At 38.9% G+C, this 22,619-nt stretch overlaps 1 protein-coding gene across 4 annotated transcripts in view; it reads left to right on the top strand.

Moving 5' to 3' along the window:
• The first annotated feature begins 14,601 nt into the window (after positions 1-14,601).
• Positions 14,602-22,619, top strand: part of FMNL2 (formin like 2) — a 202,837-nt gene continuing 194,819 nt past the window's right edge. For 2 of the 4 annotated variants that reach the window (XM_087710482.1, XM_087710489.1), the window contains exon 1: positions 14,604-15,876. In XM_087710482.1, coding sequence (XP_087566608.1) covers positions 15,760-15,876 — 117 coding nt within the window. In that variant the 5' untranslated portion in view covers positions 14,604-15,759. Of the gene's footprint in view, positions 15,877-22,619 lie in introns of all 4 variants that reach the window. The other 2 variants (XM_087710496.1, XM_087710499.1) reach the window with 2 other exon arrangements.

Raw genomic sequence — 22,619 nt, 5'->3', positions numbered from 1 at the left:
TTGTCCAAGAAAAAGGGAGAAAACAAGCCATCCTACATACAAGTTCTCATCCTACTTCCTGTTGTCTTTTGACAATGGCATCAACAGGAACCTGAGCTTACTAATCATATCAGAGCATTGAGAAGCCTATAATGCTCAGCTACAGTCATACTACTGGTCCTAAATCCGTTGCATGAAGGAAGATTATTCAATTAACTTTCAACTGGCTCATAGAAATAAAAGGCAAATATAAACTGGATTTAAGAAAAAAACTGTTAAGGGTTCCTGATGGAATGCTGATTCACTGAATTATTGTTTAAGGAAACATAGCTCAATGTATGATTCAGTCACTTGTGCCAACCATGGTTTTTTGAATAAACAAGGTTCATTCACTACAATCTGCCATTGTGTATATTTGGCTTTGGCTTAGTTTGCGGAATAATCCCAGCCCTTGCCATTTCTAAAACATGGTTTATGCTATGACATATTACATGATTTTAGCAAATTTTGGTTTAGGAATACACTTAGGTAATTGAACAAAAATTCACATTATGTGAATGGCTGATCATCTATAATCCTAAGCAGAAATAAACTACCTTTTGGCTGTATGAAATGTTTGAATGTGGCCAGTAAAGAGTATATTCATTTTTAGTTCCAGGAATTTGGCAAGAATGAACACAAAGGCGAGCACTTTGTCTTGTTTTCATGCTTTAAATACAGTGATATATTGTGAATCATTATGTCTTCTGCCTGTCCTAAGCATATTTCATGTTTGCCTTTAAAAAGAATTGGGAAATGTTATGCATTTTTCTCAGTAATAAAATATAAGGTCATTTTGGATAAATGACCGGCAGAAAGCTAAATTATTTTAATGTCAACGGTATTGGACTGAATATATTTCATCATCATCATCATAAGTGCACAATAATTCTTGCATTAAAAATTGCTCTTCCAAAAAAATAATAATCAGAAAAAAGGCCTATCCTAAGGCACTGTGAATTACAAATTGGCCCACTACACACATAATGATCAGCAGGCTTAAAGCTCATCATTAAAACAGTTTTAAAGTCAAGAAGAAATCCTGACCTTTTCTGGCCAGCAGCCAGGATTAACTATTAAGCAAAATAAGCACGTTCTTGGGGTACCAAGGGAAGGGGGCACCACAGTGCATTTGCCCCCGACTGTCAGGCGGATAGCTTTTCATTGCTGTACTTTTTAAAAATTATCTGCCTTGTTGATCCACATTGTTAAAAACAATGCCTTTTTGGACATGGTTGGTGGCTAAGGTTTAAAAGTTTGGTTTGAAGTTGTTGTCAGATATCATGGTGTGAGATTTTGGTTCCATTGAGGGGCATCATTGTTGGGCATTACGTAGGCCCTTAGTTGGAGTTAATCAGGCCCTCCTGGTTAGAGTTTCCAGTTCAGTTATACAGGTAATCCTTGGCTTACAATCACAATTGAGCCCCAAATTTCTGTTGTTAAGTGAGGCATTTGTTAATGTGAGTTTTGCCCCATTTTATGACCTTTCTTGCCACAGTTGTTCAGTGAATTACAGCAATTGAGGAGTTAATAAACTGTTAAGTGAACCTTGCTTCCCCACTGACTTTGCTTGTCAGAAGGTTGCAAAATGTGATCATATGACCCTAGGACATAGCAACGATCATAAATATGAATCGGTTGCCAAGCAACTGAATTTTGATCACATGATCATGGGGATGATGCAAAGGTCATCATAACTTTGAACAGTCAATAAATGAACTGTTGTAAATCAAAAACTACTAAAGAAATTCCAGATGGAAACTCTCTGCTTTGTGCACCTACTATTTCAGGAAGAAGGAACTACGAAGGAACAATCAGGTACAGTACGGCTGCTATTTCTCATACATAATAGCTGATGAAGCGTTGACTACTGAATTACAACAGTAACTGAACAGTGATTTTTAATCAACATTCTAATTAAGGTTATTGATCTATAGGTAGTCCTTGACCTATGACTGGTAGCTTAGTGACCATTAAAATTTATGACAGGCCCCCAAAAGCTATCTATGACCCTTTCTAATTCTGACATTGTTCCCCCACCCCATGAGCACATATGTTTGAGGTACATTTAAACCAACCTGTCTTTCATCTGCAAAATTTTCAAATTTTACAAAATGCAAATATTTATTTGTACATTTGTCATTATATTTGCAAGAGAGTGCAACAGGTTGCAATTCAAAGACAGGGAACAGAAAACACAAGAAAACGACAACCTAACAGTTAAATACAAAGGAAATCACCCAGGTTCCAACTCTGGAAATTCCTGTAGATTTTTTCTCGGTGTCCACATTTATTTATGACACTAAATGTATTAAAACAGCCTACTCCAGTCCAGATGGCTTACAATGAGTTATATAGGGCGAACCAGCAGGGGAAAATGTTTTAAAAATCTAAAAAAATAGTTTCCGACGATCACACGGCTTAGTTGTAAGCTGTGCGATTGTCAGAAGCTTTTTAAAAAGCTTTTTAAAGCATTTTTTCCCTGCTGAAAAAATGCTTTAAAAAGTGAAAAAAAAAGTTGGCGACGCCCACCCAGTCACATGATGAAACCCCCACCAAGCCACGCCCACAGACTTGGTGGGGGGAAATTAGATTTCACTACTGATAGGGCTGCTATTCTGCACTACTGCTCTGCCCACTGCAGCACCAAAAGTGGTATATAAATTTTCTAAATAAATAAATAGTAACCTGCTGATACCAAATGTTGCCCTACCTTGGAATAACCAATGTGTTGGCAAACTCTATTTAGCCACAGGTATCTCCACCTTGCCTGTGGCAAGGTTGTGTAAGACAATTCTGTACCTTTGGGAGTAAGTCTTATTACAATTTATGGAATTTCTTTCTGAGTAGACATGCACAGAGATACATTATTTATCAATTTAGGATAGAAGCTTAAATCATTTGGAGGCATTTCACTGATGCGGATTGTACTCTAAGTTAAATCACAGTTGAAGCCTGATGGTTAATATCTATTTGAAAAGGAAATTACATAATGCGGTGCTTAGACCACTAAAGTATTAATTTAGGTTGATCTATTACTATCTGCTTACAACACACAAGCCCCTATCATCCTCCATCTGGCAAAGTCTGCTGTTGTTGCACAAGAAACATGTGTACACAGGTATAGATCTGTTATGACAAAACACACAGATAAATCACTTGCCTAAATGTAGCAAAAACAGCTCAGATTCACAAAGTGATTTATTTGTTTGTTTTGGTCAGATTATTTTGCATTGTAAATTAACCACAGAATAATGAGTAAGGAATAGATCTGGAAACAAATCTCTAAATTGTTAAGTGATGATCTCAAACTCTATACGAAATTTAAATCAGATAGCATAGGAAGTCCTTGACTTACAATTACAATTGAGCCTGGAATTTTGGTCATAAGTCATTGTAGGCATAAGTCAAGTCACCTGGGGGACCAGACTCAATTTTATAACTATTTTTATGACAATTGATAAGCAAGTCACCATAATTGTTTAGCAGGTGATCATAAGTCCAAATCCCGATTATCAAATGGGTGGTTTTTTCCTATTTTTTTTGCCAAAAACAAACATTGTTTTGCAAAACATGACCATGTGACTGCAGGATGCTGCAATTGGTTCATAAGTGTAAACAGGTTACCAAGTTTTCAAAACACATAACAGGGGGGGGGGGTGGCAGTTGCGACATACATTTTTTAAAGTACATCATAACTGCGGCTGTTAAGTAACTGTTCGTAAGTCAAGGACTAACTTAGTTTGAAGAAATGTAAAACATTGATTTAGATTTTTTTCAAATAGGAATATGTTTAGTGTATTGGTTTAAACAGTTTAAGGCACCATGTTAAAAACTTGGAGACTGATAATTCTATTCCTGCTTTAAGCACAAAGTCACAAAGCACAAAGGGTGACTTTGACCCAGTCTTTCTCTCTGAATCCTAGGAATAAGATAATGGCAAATTCACTTTGGAAATCTCCAGACAGTCACCACAAATAAAAAAATAAGTCAAAGACATAAAGGAGAAAATTTGAAGGCTTGAAACTGAAATAATTCACTTTTCAGAAGATTTTGTGCTCATCAAGTTTTGTTATTTAAAAATGCAGTAGATAAGGTTTAATAGGTTGTCGTCGTCATCATCATCATCATCATCATCATCATCATCATCTGGTTAATCTTTGGTGAGATTCACAGCCTTTGGGGCTGGTTGGTAGCTCAACAGCTCGAGTCCTAACTAAGGACCTAGGAACTGTTAAGGTAACGTCGGAGGATATAAGCTGTTCCAAGTAGGGTGGTTTTTTTGTAGAATCAGAATGTTCAAGTCTGATAAATTTAAAATTTCCAAATAGCGAGGTAGCCCTTTAGGTATTGCTCCAAGGGCTCCAATTACAATCGGGACAACACATGATTTCTTTTTCCACAGTCGCTCAACTTCAATTCGTGCATCTCCAGGTATTGCAATGTCAATGAACCATACTTTTTTCTTTTCAACTATTGTTATGTCAGGTGTGTTGTGGGCCAAGTGCCTGTGAGTCTGAATTCTGAAGTCCCACAAGATCTTGACTTTCTCATTCTCTAAAACCTTCTGAACCTGATGTTCCCAGTGGTTTTTGCTGTACTCAAATCCAAACTTTTGGCACAATTTCCAGTGAATGATCTTAGCAATGTGGTCATGGCGTTGTAGGTAGTCAGTTTGTGAAATTTTGCTGCACCCACTGATCAAGTGGTCGACTGTCTCGTCTTTCTCATTACAGTGGCAACATTTACTGTTGGTGGTAACATGTTGAATTTTTGCCTTCATGCAGTTTGTGGCTAAGGCTTGTTCTTGAGCTGCCAAAATAAGGCCTTCTGTTTCTTTTTTCAGTGCTCCTGATCTTAACGAGTTCCAAGTTAGCTTTTGGTCAGCTTTACCTTCAATACTTTTCAAGTATTTTTTATGCATAGCTTTGTTTTTCCAATTTTCAGCTTGCTTCTCAATTATTTCGTTCTTATATTCAGCTTTTGACTTAGTTGTCTTTAAAAGGCCTCTTTTATTTACTTCCTTAATCATTGGTTCTTCACTTTTCTGGATGTAATCATTCAAGCTGTGTTTTTCTTCTTCCACAGTCTGTTTTACTTGTAGGAGTCCTCGATCACCCTCTGCTCTTGGTAGATATAATTGGTCAACATCACTTTTAGGGTGCAAAGCATGATTCATTGTCATAAGCTTCCTTGTTCTTCTGTCCAAATTGTCCAACTACAACTGGGTCCAGTCAATTATTCCTGCAGAGTATCGAATCATAGGTATAACCCAGGTATTTATGGCTTTTATGATGTTTCCTCCATTCAATTTGGACTTTAATATCTTGCGAATTCTTTGGATGTACTTGGCTGCAGTTAATTCCTTGATTTTATTATGCATTAAGTCAGAGGCCTCTAAAATCCCCAAGTAGCCTTCTTCTGCTTTTACTGCCTTTATCATTTCTTCATTCTCAAGTTCTATTCCATCATCTTCTATGACCTTGCCTGCTTTATTATTATTATTTATTTATATTTATCATCATCATCATCATCATCATCATCATCATCATCATCATCTTCATCATTATCATCATTACATACTTTATTCATTAAACATTAAACTCAGCCAACTGAACATTCAAAAATGCATTACAAATACCAGTGACTGGTGTTAAAGGTTGATACGGTTTGCTGCCAGTGTCCTAGGAATCAACCAAGTACCTTCTTAAAATATAAGATGTTCTGAGTAGCACAGTTTTTTGCAGTTCCGCTGGTGTTATTGTAGGAAGCTGCAATTTGTGGATGTATCTTGTAAAATTCTTGGACATGGTGCCAAGTCCCCCAATTACAATGGGCCTCACTGTTACATGCTTCATCCATAGCCATGTAGTTTTGATAGCCAGGTCGTGATATTTCATTATTTTTTCTAGTTCCTATTCTTCAACTCTGGCATCTCCAGGAACAGTGATATCAATAAACTGTACACTTCGGCCCTCTACAACCATGATACCTGGCGTGTTGTGCTCCAAATGATGATCCGTTTGTATTTGAAAGTCCCACAAGATCTTCACCTTCTCATTTTCGATACTTTTTCCACTTTATGTTCCCATGACTTTCTGGATACAGGTAAATCATATTTTTTACATAATGACCAGTGGATTAATTTAGCACCTCGATCATGTCTAGCTTTGTAATCAGCTTGTACAATTTTGCTGCATTCACATATTAAATGTGAAACAGTTTCGACTTTGTTATTGCAAAGTCGGCAATTTGGGTTGTCAGTGGATTTTTGTATCTTCGCTTTCATGGCATTAGCTTGTAGTGCTTGTTCTTGAGCAGCCAGTATTAAACCTTCCGTTTCTTTCTTGATAGTTCCCATCTTAAGCCATGTCCATGTCAAGTTGTCATCACATTTTCCTTCAGTGTTTTTCAAGTGCTGTCCATACAAAGCTTTGGTTTTCCATCTATTTAATCTGTCATCCAGCTGTTTTTCCTTATATTTTGCCTTTGTTTCTGTTGTTTTTATGCTGTTCTCCATTTTCACAGCCTGCAGCAATTTTCCTGTACTTTGGTTCACATAATCATTCAAACTTCATTTTTCTTCTTCTACAGTTTGATGGATATATGGGATATATATATATATGCAATAGCCCCCTGTCCTCTATTTTTCTTGGCAGGTACAACCTGTCGATGTCACTTTGTGAATGTAAAGCGTGGTACATATTCAAAAGTTTGCATGTTTTCCAGTCGAGGTTTTCCAGTTCAGCCAGAGTCCAGTTGATGATTCCAGCTGAGTAGCGTATCACTGGAACTGCCCATGTATTAATGTCTTTAATTATGTTTTCATCATTCAGCTTTGATTTTAATATTTTGTGGACCCGCCTGATGTATTTCTTTTGCGTTGACTCTTTGACTTTTTCATTCAAGATGTTATCTGCTTCCAATATGCCTAGGCACTTGCTAATCATCCTTTGCTAATATATAGCACATTTTTCAAGCCCAAAGTTCATTTTGATGTCACTGCTGAACAGTTGAACTGTGTTGAGTATTGATTTAAGTTCCGTGGGGCTTTTCACCTACATTTTTAATTCATCCATGTATAGTAGATGGTTTATCTTGCCATGTTGACTTGAGATTTGGTATCCCAGTTCTGTGTTTTGTAGGATTATTGTCAGTGGTATTAATGCAATGTTGAACAGTAGTGATGGAAGTGAATCCCCTTGGAAGATTCCTTGTCTGATGTTGACTTCACCAATGTTCTCCCCATTTGTTATTAGAACTCTTTTCCATTTTTGCATATTTGCTTTCAAAAATGTACAGATATTTTTGCCGATTCCAAAGTTTTCCAGACAGGTATTAATCCAGCTGTGGGGTAATGAGTCAAATGCCTTCTTGTAATCAATCCACGCCATATTTAAATTTGTTTTTCTTTGTTTTGCATTTTTTAGTACCATTTTGTCTATGAGCAGCTGATCTTTTGTTCCTCTTGATTTTTTATAATTTCCTTTTTGTTCTACTAGATACAAACTGTTTTCCATCAGATGATTGAATACTGAATTTGCCAGTATCCTTGTAAAAAGTTTGAACGTTGTTGGCAGACAAGTAATTGAGCAATAGTGGCTTGGTTCTGTGCCTTTTTCTGGGTCTTTCATTATCAAGTATGTTCGGCCAGCTGTTAACCATTCTTTGCTTGTTGCATTTTGAAGCATTTGATCAAACTGAGTAGCCATGCGATGATGGAGGCTTTTCAGGTGTTTTAGCCAGTATCCATGCAGTTCATCCAGGCCAGGTGCACTCCAGTTCTTGACCTTCTTTGCTTGTTTTGCCACTATGTCAGTTTTTATTACAATATTTTCTATCTTGTTTTGTGTTATTTGTTGTTGAATATCTTTGATCTAGGAGGCAGTATTGTTGTGTTCCACTGGGTTTTTCCACAGTTCTTTCCAAAAGTTCAAAGGTTTTTTTTACATGGATGAACATTAGTTTGGATTCGATTTTCATGAAGGGATCGGTAGAAGAGGTGTTGGTTTCTTCTGAACTGGACATTTTCATGATATTGTTTTATTCGTCCTTTGTATCTTTCAATTTTCCTTGCTGTTGCTATTGCACATTGTTTTAGTTCTTCCATAATATTTCCATTATTGGTTTTTCCTCCAGGTTGTATTTTTTGTGTAAAATATTTTTCAGCTTTTTGTTCTTTAGTTTTCCTTCTTTTAAGAACTTCAGATTGCTGATATCCCCTCGTAATTTTTAAATTTTATTTTCAAGTTGAAATTTCCACTTTTGGGTTTCTTTTTTGGCATTTTATAACCTAGTTCTGCAGTTATAACGGTCGCTGTGCTATACATTAATTAGTTGGCTTCATATAGTGTGCTGGATGGGATGGAAGTTAAAATGTTGTTCATGGCAGTTAACAGATCTTTCACTTGTTTGCTAGAACCTTCGTAAATGATAGGTAGTCTTTTTCTTTCTACATTTTCTTTGATGTGGTTTTCAATTTTTTCTTTCAGCATTTTTGCTAGATCACTTAGCTGTACACTTTCAAGTTATTGCACAGGAGAGTCTTCATCCTGTATGTTCATTTCTTCCACTGGCTGGTCAATTTGTTCAGGTGTTGGACCAATTTCTTCAGCTTGTTCATCATCACTTGTTGTTGTTGTCATTGTTATTATTTTATTGTTGTTGTTGTTGTTGTTGTTGTTGTCGTGGTGGTGGTGGTGGTGGTGGTGGTGGTGGTTTCATTGGGGACCACAGAACTGGAGATGAAATGTCTTCTAATTTGGGGGAGAGCTATTCTCTCATTGGCCTAATTCAATCTCCATAATGTTTATGGTTTGTGATAGGAAAATGTCTGCATATGCTAACAGCTGGAACTAAAACTACTTCCATTTATAAAGAAAGAGAGGCAGAAAAATCATAGTAGAGCTTTTGAGGCAATGAAATGTGATGCAGCTTCTAAATATTTAACTGCTGGTAGTCAGATATGAAAGCTGCATATTTTTACAACCCTCTGTAAGTTATCTTAACAATCCAGGGTGTCTTCTGAACCACAGCTAAAGGCTAATTAATTGAACAGAATATCTATACAGATATCAGTCCTCCAAGAAGCAATGAAGAGGGCAGGAATAACCACAAAGCAAAAATAAAAGCTATTCTTATAACAACATCTCCACTGCATTTGTTTAAGTTTCTATTCCTTGTTCCTGTGGCTGAAAGCTTTTTATTTATAAACAGGTGAGGGGTGTATTTTTTTTTCTCCACCTTGCACATGGTAGCTGTAACCCCAGTCAAGTCATTTTTGGCTTTTGGGGAGGTGGAGATTTTTTGTAACATATGAAAGTATATTTAGGAAAGAAAGACAGGCAGGCAGAAAGGAAGAAAGAAAAGAATTTTGCTGCAATACCATTATACTTGGTTTCATTGTCTGGAACATTGACAGTTGAGAAGAGAATGCAGTACCGAAGGCAAAAAAATTAGGAGTTGACTTTGTCACCATTTTTAATTAGTACTCTTGTAAAAAGGCTGCCAGATTTCAGCTGCTCAAAAATAGATGCCCATTAAATGCCTAAGAAAAGGATACTGAAATATTCATTGCTGCCACCTAGTGATCATCCAGATTTGTGCACCCCAGATATGGTAGCCCTGAAGCCTAAGTGTATTATACTGCTAACCATACTGATACATAGACATGATGATGATGATTATAGGAGACTAAAACTAACTCACAATACAATATCATCTAAATGTGATAAAAAATACTTACAAGCATCATCAAGTTTCTCTTATAATTTAACTTAAGGTATTTAAAGTATTTAGGCTAGGCATTATTTAGGAATTGGATCATTTGGGTGAAGGGGGGTGAGCCAAATAAGGTGTTTGTAAATTGTCTAAATAAACTGTCTAAATAAACTGCACAAATAAAGGGTTGTATTATATTGTAACTCTTCTTTATGAACACTTTGAAATTAAAATGATTAAGAGATGACTGCATCAACACTCTATCAAAAAGGACATAGCTCATTCATATAGAAATTCACCCTGTACCTTTTGTGTCCCTCCTTTAATGCATTTATATTATTTGGTTTCAAGAAGGTATATCAATGTTTCAAGAAGATCATTTCACCTTTTTCATTTTTTTTGCTACGCATGCACACATATCAAAGAAGTTTTCCTGACAGCTATTTGATGATATATTTAATGATATGTATTGAAGAGATTGTTCTGATGTCTGCCAATAGCTGTTATCTATAATAAATTTTAAAAGTTACAGATCTCTTTTATCCCAATCCCAACAAGCAGAAGTAAGGCTCCCTTGAATTCAAAGGAACTTGCTTATAATTATATCTCTGCAGAAAATTATATATGTTGTTAGCATATTGAATTTAGTAGCTGGAACAGTAAAGTGTACAATGGGCCAAAACACACATTTGTAGTTGATTAGTTAGAGCAGAGACTTTAAGACTGGTGGACTTCAACTCCCAGAATTCTCCAGCCAGCTGGCTGGAGAATTCTGGGAGTTGAAGTCCACCAGTTTTAAAGTTGTCAAGTTTGGGGACCTCTGAGTTAGAGAGTGCTGACTCATGCATGAGGCAATCTGCGCTATGATTGGTTGCTGTAAGTACAAAGGAGGAGTTTCCCTTTTTTCCCGCCTTTTTCTTCTGTGTGTTCTGTATACTCTTTAATTTACCTCATGGTATTCTTGTGTTCCTGACTATCTTGTGTTTTTTCTTTCTGGATGACGACAATAAAAACTACAAGTTTCTGTTAATGTCTCCGACTTTATCTGGACAGCTGCTGCACAATTCCCTGACATATGTTTGCAATGTCCACTAAGTCTTATCCCTAATACATAGTTTAATGATTTCATTTTGGGGATTTTTGCACTGATCTTCTTGCTTATGAGTTACATTTCTAATATGCTCAGTAAGTGAGCAGATTTCATGGTTACTTGAGGTATGAAAGCAAAATATAAAAATGTCAGAATAACAGCAACACATTACAGTGTAGTTAATAGAATAATGTTAAATTGATAAACAATGTAAGATGCATAAAAATGACTGTTCCATAGTAGAGCAGGAATTTGAAATAAAATTGAATGCAAAATTATAAAAAAGCTTGGGAAAGAAAGGATGAAGAAATCAAACACGTCAACATGATGTCCAGGACTATTCAGATGAAGCCTCATTTCTTTTATGTGAATCACAAATGCATGCACAAACACATACAGGTAGTCCTCAATTTAAATCATTCATTTAGTGACCGACATTACAATGGCACGGAAAAAAGTAAATTATGACTATAATTTGCAGCATCCCCATGCTCAGGTGATCAAAATCTGGGCAGGTGGCAACTGGTTCATATTTACGACGGTTGTAGTATCCTTTTGCAATCTTCTGACAGGCAAAGTCAATGGGGAAGCCAGATTCACTTAACAACCATGTTACAAACAGCTGAGTGATACACTGAACAATTGTGGCAAGACAGGTCATAAAATGGGGCAAAAACCTCACTTAACAATGGAAAATTTGGGGTCAGTTGTGGTTGTAACTCGAGCACTAACTATATGTGAGTTCATACAGAAGACCAAACATTGGAAGTTCCTTTTTTTCCCAATCACTGTAAAGGCACACTTATTATACAAAAGAGATCTGGGATCATCAGTAAGAACTAGGAAGCTCTCTTGCCTGCATCAGAGAGCCAGTTTGATATAGGGTTAAGAAGATGTTGGACAATTTGGGGGCCATTGCTTTCTGTCAGCCCATCCCACATCCGAGAGTTGTATTGTGGAGAAAATAAAGGTGGGTGGGTGGGTGGGCATTATGAAAGATTGCTGCCTTGAATTGATTTAAAAAATGGAAAAAATGTAATAAATAACAGATATATTGATTCAATTAATAGAGCTACTAGAAGTATTTTAATCTTGTCTGGCTAGTAAATGTAATTATGAGATGCAATGTTACTATGTTTTTATAGCATCTTCTGCAGTTTTGTCCTTAGCAAGAACCATGATACTTTATCGGATAAATTAAAAATGCTTTTTCCTTAAATAAGGAAACATTGGTTCTTATTTTCCACTTTATTCCAAAATTCTATTCAAGACAAAGTATTGTGTTGCTTTACAATAAGAAACATTCATTTTTCTTGCCTGTGTGGTGTTATGAATACAGGTACTCCTTGACTTATGACCACAATTCAGTCCCAAATTTCTGTTGTTAAGAGGGACATTTGTTACGCGAGTTTTGCCCCATTTTTACGACCTTTCTTGCCTCAGTTGTTAAGTGAATTGCTGCAGTTGTTAAATGAGTAACCCAGTTGTTAAGTGAATCTGGCTTCCCCATTGACTTTGTTTGTCAGAAGCAAATTACCTTGGGACACAACAACGGTCACAAATATGAACCAGTTGCCGAGCATCTGAATTTTGATCACATGATCATGGGGATGCTGCGAAGGTTGTGACTGTGAAAAGAGGTCATAAGACACTTTTTTCAGTGCTGTTGTAATTTTGAACAGTCACTAAGTGAACTGTTGTGAGCTGAGGACTACCTATAATGGTTCAAAGGCTTTGCTTGGACTACTTAGAAAAACAAAGAATGACCATTTCAGAATCTGAACCCAAAGCATGAACCAGGACAGCCTTTCTCAAACCACATCTTTCACTTTTGCTGTAGTTCCAACTCCTGTAGTTTCAAAAGCTGTACAGGTAGTCCTCCTTATGACTAGTTGCTTCTTGACCATTCAGAGTTCTGAAATAAGTCATCCTTTCTCTAAAAGCTAATTACAACCTAGTTTTGAAGTTCTAATATCGCAACCCCCCAAAATGTGCTTATATGATCACATTTTGGCTGCTTGGCAATCAGCTCACAGGTAGCCCCCTGCGGTCATGTGACCATGATTTACATTTTTTTTTTGCACAAACTGGTGTGCCGAGGTGGCGCAGTGGTTAGAGTGCAGGCCACTTCAGCTGACTGTTATCTGCAGTTCAGCGGTTCTAATCTCACCGGCTCAAGGTTGACTCAGCCTTCCATCCTTCCGAGGTGGGTGAAATGAGGACCCAGACTGTGGGGGTGATATGCTGACTCTGTAAACCGCTTAGAGAGGGCTGAAAGCCCTATGAAGCGGTATATAAGTCTAACTGCTATTGCTAACTGCTACTGCTATTTCTGGTTTTTAACAAAAAAAAAGTCCAAAGTAAACAATGGATTGGCTTAACTAATACATTGTTCACTTAACAATCTCAGCAAAAAAGGTTGTAAAAGCAGATCAGGTCACGAAGTGACCCACAACCATCACAACTTACAACCATAATTGCAGGGCTCAATTATGGTGGTAACTCTAGGACTATGTGTATAATTAGAAAATGTGATATATCCTCAATATATTGGGAAACGATTGGGAATGCTCAACCAAAACATGTCAGGATTTTCATCTGGTGGCAGATGTTACAAACATCCTCAGTGGCAATCAGAATTGGTAAGATGGTAGACAGTGTTATAATTCAAGTCCACTTTTCTGTATGGAGTCAATGGCACAAGCTCAAAAGGGATGTGTATACAAGGAAGGAACAAAGTCGCTACATAACAGCCATTAAACTCCCGTTAGGTAAATATAATTATGGCTCCATTTTACTCCGAAGAATGACCTTTCCCTAGTTCTACTCTTTGATAAACAAGGCCAAGTAACCAGATCAGTGCAGGCAAAAAGAGAAAAGAGACTTACTGATTGGGATCACAAATATTTCTAAGTGAAATAATAAAATATAAATAAATAAATAAATAATAAATCAGTTAAAAAGAAAACAAAAACAAACAAAAAACCTCAAAAGGCATACTTGATGGACCACTGGGTCTTTTTCTGCCACCAGTTTCCTATGTTTTTATGGAAACCATTCTGCTATTCCAGTGAATTCCAGCAAGAAAGCTCATCTCAATCCTATTCACAGCTGCCATTTCACATATTGCTTAATAAGCTGTACTCTTAAGAAGTATTTTCTTTTAAGAACATTACACCATTATCTAGTACAGTGTTTTTCAACCTTTTTTGTGCAAAGGCACACTTTTTCATGAAAAAAATCACGAGGCACACCACCATTAGAAAATGTTAAAAAAATTTAACTCTGTGCCTATATTGACTATATATAAAGTGTTTTTCCCACGGCACACCTTACACTATGTCACGGCACACTAGTGTGCCGCGGCACAGTGGTTGAAAAACACTGATCTAGTACAGGTTCCAGATAAATATCCACTTGATGACAAGCTGGTTTATTTATGTGAAACTAGAATAACCAATACATTCTTATTTTTTTTAGAAGAAGTCTCTCATGTGCTGGCTATAAATTCCTCTTTGAAATAGCTGAGATATTATACCATGAAAAATATTTCCTGGGGTGAGGATGGAAGAGAAATATTAGTGAAAAGTGAGGTAAGCAATCAAATGTATACCTGCTATTCTTGATTTCAAAGGCCAGTGAAGGCTTTTTGACAACTATGTAGCAAAAATCTTACAAAGGGGACCTTTTTTTCAGGCATTAGGGTTACAATCATTTATTTTTATTATTTTGTACCATAGATGTTTAAATATAAATTGATGATCTTGTAACCTGATGGCAGAATTCAAACAGATATATAAAGAATAAATGGGCTGTCCTTTTCTGACATGCCATGACTGGTTCACCCAGTATGCTAAACTAAAATATAGTTTCTTTGTAAACTAGGACTGAAGGCTTAGTTTGCTGGGTAAATCCAGGAATTTGCTTTTTGGGACACAAACCTTGGACAAAGCTCTGCTGTCCTCAGCCAGCATCTCAAAACAGGACACCTCAATCTTTTGTGGAAAAGATCACTATTCTGATCATGTCTAGAAGATCTCAAAGCTCACCAGTGCAATGCAAATCATGTTTCTGCTTGCAAATGGCAGAAGTGGAGAGTCCGCTATTTAAAAAGAAGTCAAAAAACCCCAAAAGCATTTCAATACGTTCATGCGGAGAGAGGGAGAAGGTAAGAGGCAGGTATGTCGGCAGACGCGGTCCCGTGTAAAAGACTAGGACTACGCTTCCCAGCTCTCCCCGGGGCAGGGGCGTGGAGAAGCTGCGGAGGAGGTGTCTGAGGAAGAGGGGGCTTTGTGCTGCGGTGCGCGGCGTCTGTAGAGTGTGGCTGGTTCTCTTCTGCGGCTTGCGCTTGGTAGGCGCTGCGCGGGGTGGAGGGGGGCGGGCGAGCCCGGCTCTGGCTGCAGCCGACCGTCCAGAGGCCACCGGCGGGCTTGCTAAGGAGGACTGCTCCGCCCCAGCCATGCTTTTTCTAGCCCGGGCTGCTTGGAGTGAACAGCATGCAACATGCTGCCTCTAAGCTCCCGGGTTTCCCCCACGAGCGCTGGAAGAAAGGGAGTCCGATTGTGCTGGGGAGGAGGAGGAGGAGGAGGAGGCGGAGGGCGGGCATTTCCAAGCCCGTTCCTAGAGGGAGACAGAGATCTGTGCGCCTCGCCTCCCCGCGGCTCTAATTCTTAAAAAAAAATTGGGGGGGTTGCGCGCGTGGGGCGCTGGAGGGAATCGGCGCGTGGAGCGAGAGGAGAGGAGAGCAGAGCGCTGGTTGACTGGGCGGGGAAGGAGTACCGGAGGAGTACCAGGGAACGACTCGGCTTGCAGCGCGCGGAGCTTGGCGGAGGAGCGGCGACGGTTTGCAGCTTGAAATCCGGCAGGAGAAACCCGAGCGGAGAGGTGGACCGATCTCCCCCGCTCCCCTTCCTCGAGGAAGGGCCGTCGCCATGGGCAATGCGGGGAGCATGGACTCTCAGCAGACGGACTTCAGGGCGCACAATCTACCCCTCAAGCTCCCCATGCCCGAACCGGGAGAGCTGGAAGAAAGATTCGCCGTCGTGCTGGTGAGTGGGCTTTTTGCCTCCCCATCCCGGTCCAGCGCAGCACAGACAGCCCAATGGAGGAGGAAAACGGGGTCGGCCCTTCTCTCCACCCCCCCCCAGCCTCCTTTTGCCAGCATGCGCCAGGCAGGCAGCGGCGAGGGGGAGCGGTGGGGTCCCCATCCCGTCGCGATCTTCAGATGGGCTTTTATTTTGTCAGCCCAAAGGGAGGGGGAGGAGAAGGAAAGGGGCTCGGAATGGTATGTGGAAAATCGCCCTGTCTCTGCAGCAGCTGATCCATTGTTTGAAGCGGAGTGGGGCCAGGGGCGAGCTTCGCCAGAGAGTCGCTGTCCCCGTACGAAGGGATGTGCAAAGGAACCGGGGAACCTGCAATAAGTGCCTGGCTTTCTCCGGCACAGGCTTGGTTCAAAGCGGACGGGGAAGCCCCTGGAGGGTTTGAAAAGTGTTACGATCCAGTGAGATCCGGGCTCCGCTTAAAGTTATTGCTTTCCAAGCGGCCATTCACTTCCTACTACTGGTTTGTTCCCAGCGAAGATCTGCATCTCATTTGCAAGCAGGGGTGGAAGAGGAAAAGCGGTCGGGAAAACCTGGAACAGTCGGGGAAAATCATTCCCTCTTTGAATCCGGGGTGAAAACCCTGACACCCCTTGTTGGTTATTAAGTTTTCAAATCTGGTCAGGGGAAGGGATCCTATTCTATATACACCTTTACTCCCCAACAAGTGTGATTGATCATGGTAGCACTGATTTGAAATAAAAGTGCACAAAAGGATTGCACTTTGTAGAAATATATTTGTAGTGCACTGGAAATGCACCAGGTTTGAGGTTTGGGGGCTTTCCTTGTTATTTCTTGAATGATTAAGAGAAACTGCATATTGACAGCATCCACATCTCAATTGCCCTGAGTCTTTTGCTTCAGAAACATTTAAGGATCTTAACTAACTGTGTCTTCCTATATAACATGGTGTATATAAGAGACTATTTTTTTCTCATTAGATCCACAATTTCAATAGATAATGCTGGATAAATGATTGATGTGATGTTTAGTCCACGGATTGTTTTCCCTTTTGAGTGCCATAACTTAATAGCATTTGGCACAAGGTTTTATGTATTTCGTAAATCCATGTATGTATTCTAAGGAATCTCAGCTTTTCTTTAAAATATTGAAGAAGTTAATTTGCTATTATTCTTGATATCTTTTTGTGAATTTAACTTTGTAATACAGTATGAAAACTATAGACTATCCATTGGCATTTATGTGTGTAGAATGTGCAAGCAACATTACAATTGGCATTGATAAAGGTTTTTTAAAATGACTTCTGAGGTCAGTCTGTATACTTAGTTTTAGAGCAGTGTTTCCCAACCTTGGCAACTTGAAGATGTCTGGACCTCAACTCCCAGAATTCCATGCATTCGCTGGCTGGGGAATTCTGGGAGTTGAAGTCCAGACATCTTCAAGTTGCCAAGGTTGGGAAACACTGTATTTAGAGGACAGATGTATCTCAAAAACTTTGAGCTGGGGATTTTGTTCTCAGTAGGGTTACAATAGTTCCTTTTTAAAATCTTTAGCATGCTAGTTTGTCAAAGCACAAATACTGTTGGAGTAGGGAGGCATTGACTCTTGAGCGCATATCCAATAAGGAAAAAAAGTGTTTTGAAGGAAGCTGAAAAAATTGCCTTTACTTCTGGCTTGTACTTGCACCACTCTTGGTTTTGCAGTTTTATTGTAAAATTAGGCAAAAAAAAAAAGAGAGAGGAACAATTAATTATGCAACAGAGGAAATTATTTTTAAATGGAAGCAATAATGAGCTAATGTCTGTAATGTCATGCATTTGATGAAGCAGAAGAGCCAGGGTGGTATACTGCAAAGAACTAGAATTGAGAAACTCCGAAGTTCAAATCCACACTTGATCATGAAACTCTCTGGGTGATTTTTGTGCCCTCATTTTCTCAGTCCCAACCTACTTTGTAAGATGTTGAGATGATAAAATAGGTGGCCACTCTTTGAGGTGGATTGAGAGATAAAGGTATTTCCTATGCCTACTTTCACCCCAATGTCTCAGATCTGTTCCTGTTCTAGAGGATCAAATTATATATTATGATGTAACAGTGATAATAAAACATGTAAGTGATATATGATGTATTTGTTATCAAAGTCTTTCATTCATGTCTGTATCAGACTGTTTTTGGATCGCTGCTGCATGGCTCATGTGTCTCTGTTTGGAAACAACTTTTTCCTTTATGGGGATCCACCACCTCAAAATAAATTGGTGTTTTCAACATGCTCTTTAAATATGTGGAAAATCCAAATGCCTTGGCAAGAACCTACGGAACTTCCAGGATGTATGTAATCTATATAGGTTTTGAACTTTGAGACAGCAATGTTTCTGTGACACATTTGTTGAGCTACAGTTTACTCAGTTAACATAATCAAACACTGAGCTATTAAATAACTGCATGGGTTAAGGCATGATTGGTTACTTTGTGCTGATTATGTCTTTAAAAAATGTGTGAGAAACCTGATTCATAGATCTGAACTCATGAGTTGTACTAATTATTTTGACCTAGCATGTTATATGAACCCAGCCATTATGATTTGGATCCATGACTTATGACAGTGTATTGTGTGAACCTAGCCAATTGTGATATTGGGTTGTCTGTGATCAAACAAATTATGACTTATTGTGAGCTATGAACTGGGTCTGAAACTTCTATTAATATCTATGCTTGAGAATGGATAGACCTTTGAACTGTATTTGGACAATTTGAATGATGACATGCATAAGGTTGTTAGATTTGATTTGTTTAACCATCACCTGTTGAATAAGACAGAGTTGGCTAGAACCCCACATGTTAAGTCAAAAAGACATAATAGTGATTTACAAACTATAATAGTTACACATTATAGATATTCTAGATCAGGGGTGTCAAACTTGCATTGTCACAGTGGCGTCACGTGACATATCACAACACTTCCCCCCCCCCTTTGCTAAATGGGACGTGGGCGTGACCAGCTTATGATGCATCCAGCCTGTGGGCCGCAAGTTTGACATCCCTGTTCTAGGGTCAAGCAACTTCAGCAAGAGCTTCACCTGTTGCTTAAAGCTATGCATGGCTTTATTGAATAAATCTCAGTTGGATGGGTATAAATAAGTATTCATAGATTACAAATTCTGTACCCAGAAAGTAGAAATAAAGAGTAAAAATGTAAAAAGTAAAATATAAAGTAAATCTGTAAAGAGGGTTTCTGTTTACTAAAACAGGTCGTGACAGTTTGTCTTGAAAAATGCAGCAAATGCATCGGAAAGGCATCTCTAGATACTCCTGGGTAGCTGGCAGGGAAAAGTGCTAAAAGCATTTGGTATTACATGATAAGAGGTTTAGGATATCAGCCAGAGAAGAACTATAAGAGACGCTGTATGAAAATAAAAATGCTGGCATTGTTGCCAAAATCATTAAAAGAGGCAGGAAAAAGCACAGATCAAGTTGGGGCTTTTCATGCCAGAGGGCCTAGTTTTGTCTTCATGATGTCCATGAAAAGCTGGAGGCGGGGGAAAGAAAACGCCTGAAATCTGGATAACTAGTAACAAGTAAGTACATGGCAAGTCATTAAAATCCAGAAAGGCTTCAAGTAGATGGTTCCCCCCCTTTTAAATCAGTGGCAAGCTACAGCGTGATGATGCAAACCCTCGTGACCTGACAAATGCACGCACGACAAATGCGTGCTGACAAAACCGCCGCGACAAAACGGCGACGTCGAAAGCGCGCCCACTAAAGCGCGCCGACAAAACAGCGCCCACAAAAGCGCGATTAGGGTTTTTAGGTTAGGGTTAGGGTTGTTAATGTTGTTACCATTGTTTTCGCGTTGTTTTCGATGGCGCGCTTTTATCGGCGCGCATTTGTCAACGCGCTTTAGTGGGTGCGCTTTTGACATCACGGTTTTGTCGCGGTGGTTTTGTTGACGCGCATTTGTCGGGCACACATTTGTCGGTGAACCGCAAACCCTTATTGGTTTTAAAACCATGGTTTTGTCCTCTGGTTTTAAAACCAATAGGGTTTCGCACCATGCAGGAACCACTTGTAGCTTAACTACTGATTGGTTGTAGCTTAACCACTGCAGCTTGTAGCTTAACCACTGATCTAGTGATGGTTTATTTATTACTAGAGTTCATCAGACTCAGTTACATTTTTCCTGTTGGAGTAGGCATCTGCCCTTGTTCTCTGTGTAGCATGGGGTTCTTCTTGTTCCAGATGAGATAACTTTAGTCTTACCCAAAACTATGTTCCGAATTCTATGCACAAAGCAGCTGGTTGTTGGATCTAGTTACAAGCATTAATTGCTTTGAATACATGATGGAAACTGACCCATTTAAGAAATTCCCTTGGCATTTCAAAGAACTTTTGAAATGAGGTATTAGAAATTATTGAACAGGAGTGATGGAATAAGTGACAAGGTTTTTGCGTTATCCTAAGCCACCATGTAATTGGTCCAGGTTTGGATTGAACCAGGGCTTACTACAATGTGCAGCATTGTGGAAACTATAGATGCTTTTCTGTTTTTTTTCTCTTTCTTTCTTTCCTACAAGGCAATGTCATAAAGGAACAGATCCACATGGTGGGGGGATGGATGCCTGGTTTTTTTTTAAATAAAATCTGAGCTGGTGGAATTGATAGAGATTTTCCTGGCACCACTTTCCTTTGACAATCTATGCTTTGTGGAAGAATATTAGAATGTTGAATAACCGTGAAGGCATCCAGCAGTCAAAGTAATTTGTGTTTTTCCAACACTACTTATGACTGAAATGTCAAAGCTCTCATTTTTGGTAATCAAAAAGGTTGAGCAACCTAAATGGGGGGGGGGGAAGGAATCCTGCTAGTGCCTCCCCAATTTCGCTGACCTGCATCGCCTGACCTTTTATTTTTCATATTTGGATCTGAAAATGAATGGTGATGTATCTTTTCCCAAGCAATTCTGGTTGTATCCTTTCAAATTAACAAAGCCTGCAGAATGTTGCTTTGTTTCTGACTAATTTAAGCTGTGTTTGAAGCGAGAAAGTAGAAGCAGCAGCAACACACTCTGCTTTCTTCTTTTTATCATGACAGAATTTCTAATCAGCCAGGAGAAGATGCTAGCTGCTCTAAAATTTGTATTGCCTGTGAAAAAGAGTGAGAAACAAAGAAGCTGAGCTGGGTCTATCTCAGAGTGAAAAAAAGAAAAGATCTGTCAGGTTAAATTATTAAATTTAGCTATATTTCACAGGGATTTTTTAAACTATATATGTAGGTTTTGCTTCAGCTATACCTTTGGGGTCTTGTTATCTCTTCCTTTATGCATGTCAAAACACTTTTCAAAGCAAGTTTTTGTATTGCTGGCTAAAGTAAATCATCTCTTAGTTGAGCTTGTCTCTTCATGACTTAATGGCACGTTCAGGGTTTTTTGTTTTGTTTTATGGGCAGTACTATCAAGGTGGTTTGCAATTGCTTTCCCACTTTTCCACACTGCCTCAGATTCTGGTAACTCCTGATGGTTTCCAACCTGAGTACAGGTAGTCCTCAACTTACAACAGTTCATTTAGTGGCCCTTACAAACAGCACTGAAACAAGTGACTTACGATCTTTTGCAGCATCCCCATGGTCGTGTGGTGAAAATTTAGATGCTTGGCAACTGGTTCATGTTTATGACGGTTGCTGTGTCTCAGGGTCATGTGATCTTCTGACAAGCAAAGTCAAAGGGGAAGCCAGATTCACTTAACAATTGTGTCACTAATTTAACAACTTCAGTGATTCACTTAACAAATGTGGCAGGAAAAGTTGTAAAATGGAGCAAAACTCACTTAACAAATTTCTCACTTAGCAACATAAATTTTGGGTTCAATTGTGGTTGTAGCAATAGCAATAGCAATAGCAATAGCAATAGCAGTTAGACTTATATACCGCTTCATAGGGCTTTCAGCCCTCTCTAAACGGTTTACAGAGTCAGCATATTGCCCCCAACAACAATCTGGGTTCTCATTGGGTTGTAGGTTGAGGACTGCCTGTACTAATCACAGCCAAGCCCTTTTGCTGTGAGGTTAGAAGTAAAAGAAAATTTGTCATTCTCAGGATGCATTAGGAATCTCTGTTGCCTGACTGACTGAACATTTGAGAGATGATTTACTAGGATTTTCTTCCAGGTTTACGTATCATTACCTGCCTATGAAGGTATGGGTGGAAAGGGACTTTGGAGATCATCTAGTTGAACCCACACTTTATGTTAAAAAACAATTTGAATATGTGCAGAATGTGATTTCTTATCATTGTGAAATAACCTCAACATCTTATGAAAATTTGCAGAATATGACTTGGGCCCCTAAACTAATTTAATTCTGGAAACTAATCTCTGATGAAATAGCCCCTTCATTTATGATTTCCTCATTACTACCCTCTCCCAGAAACATAAAAAGAAGACGAAGAGGGGATGCTTTTGTCCAAATACCTTGCATGTGCCCAAAAAGTAATGTCTGTTCGCATCTGTGAATGAGGCTTGTACAGCTCTTGCCAGACTTATTCAGAATGGCCTTGTGCAGCCAGAAACACATCATTGGTTCTTACATCATTCCTTGCTCTGAATATTTCCTCTTTGTGTTTTTCATTCTTCTGTTTGCGTTTTTAAGAAGGGAGCTGGGAGAAGGAGGGTGTCTGAATTGCTCTCGCTCTTTTGGCTTGTGCACAGAACCGTTCGGGCTGAGACCCCAGAGAATATAGCG

The sequence above is a fragment of the Thamnophis sirtalis genome, unplaced genomic scaffold, assembly GCF_051295495.1.
Source record: "Thamnophis sirtalis isolate CommonGarterSnake01/CBP01778 unplaced genomic scaffold, rThaSir2_p1.2 scaffold_1, whole genome shotgun sequence".
NCBI classification, from domain to species: Eukaryota; Metazoa; Chordata; class Lepidosauria; order Squamata; family Natricidae; genus Thamnophis; species Thamnophis sirtalis.
This window is presented reverse-complemented; position numbering and strand designations above follow the sequence as displayed.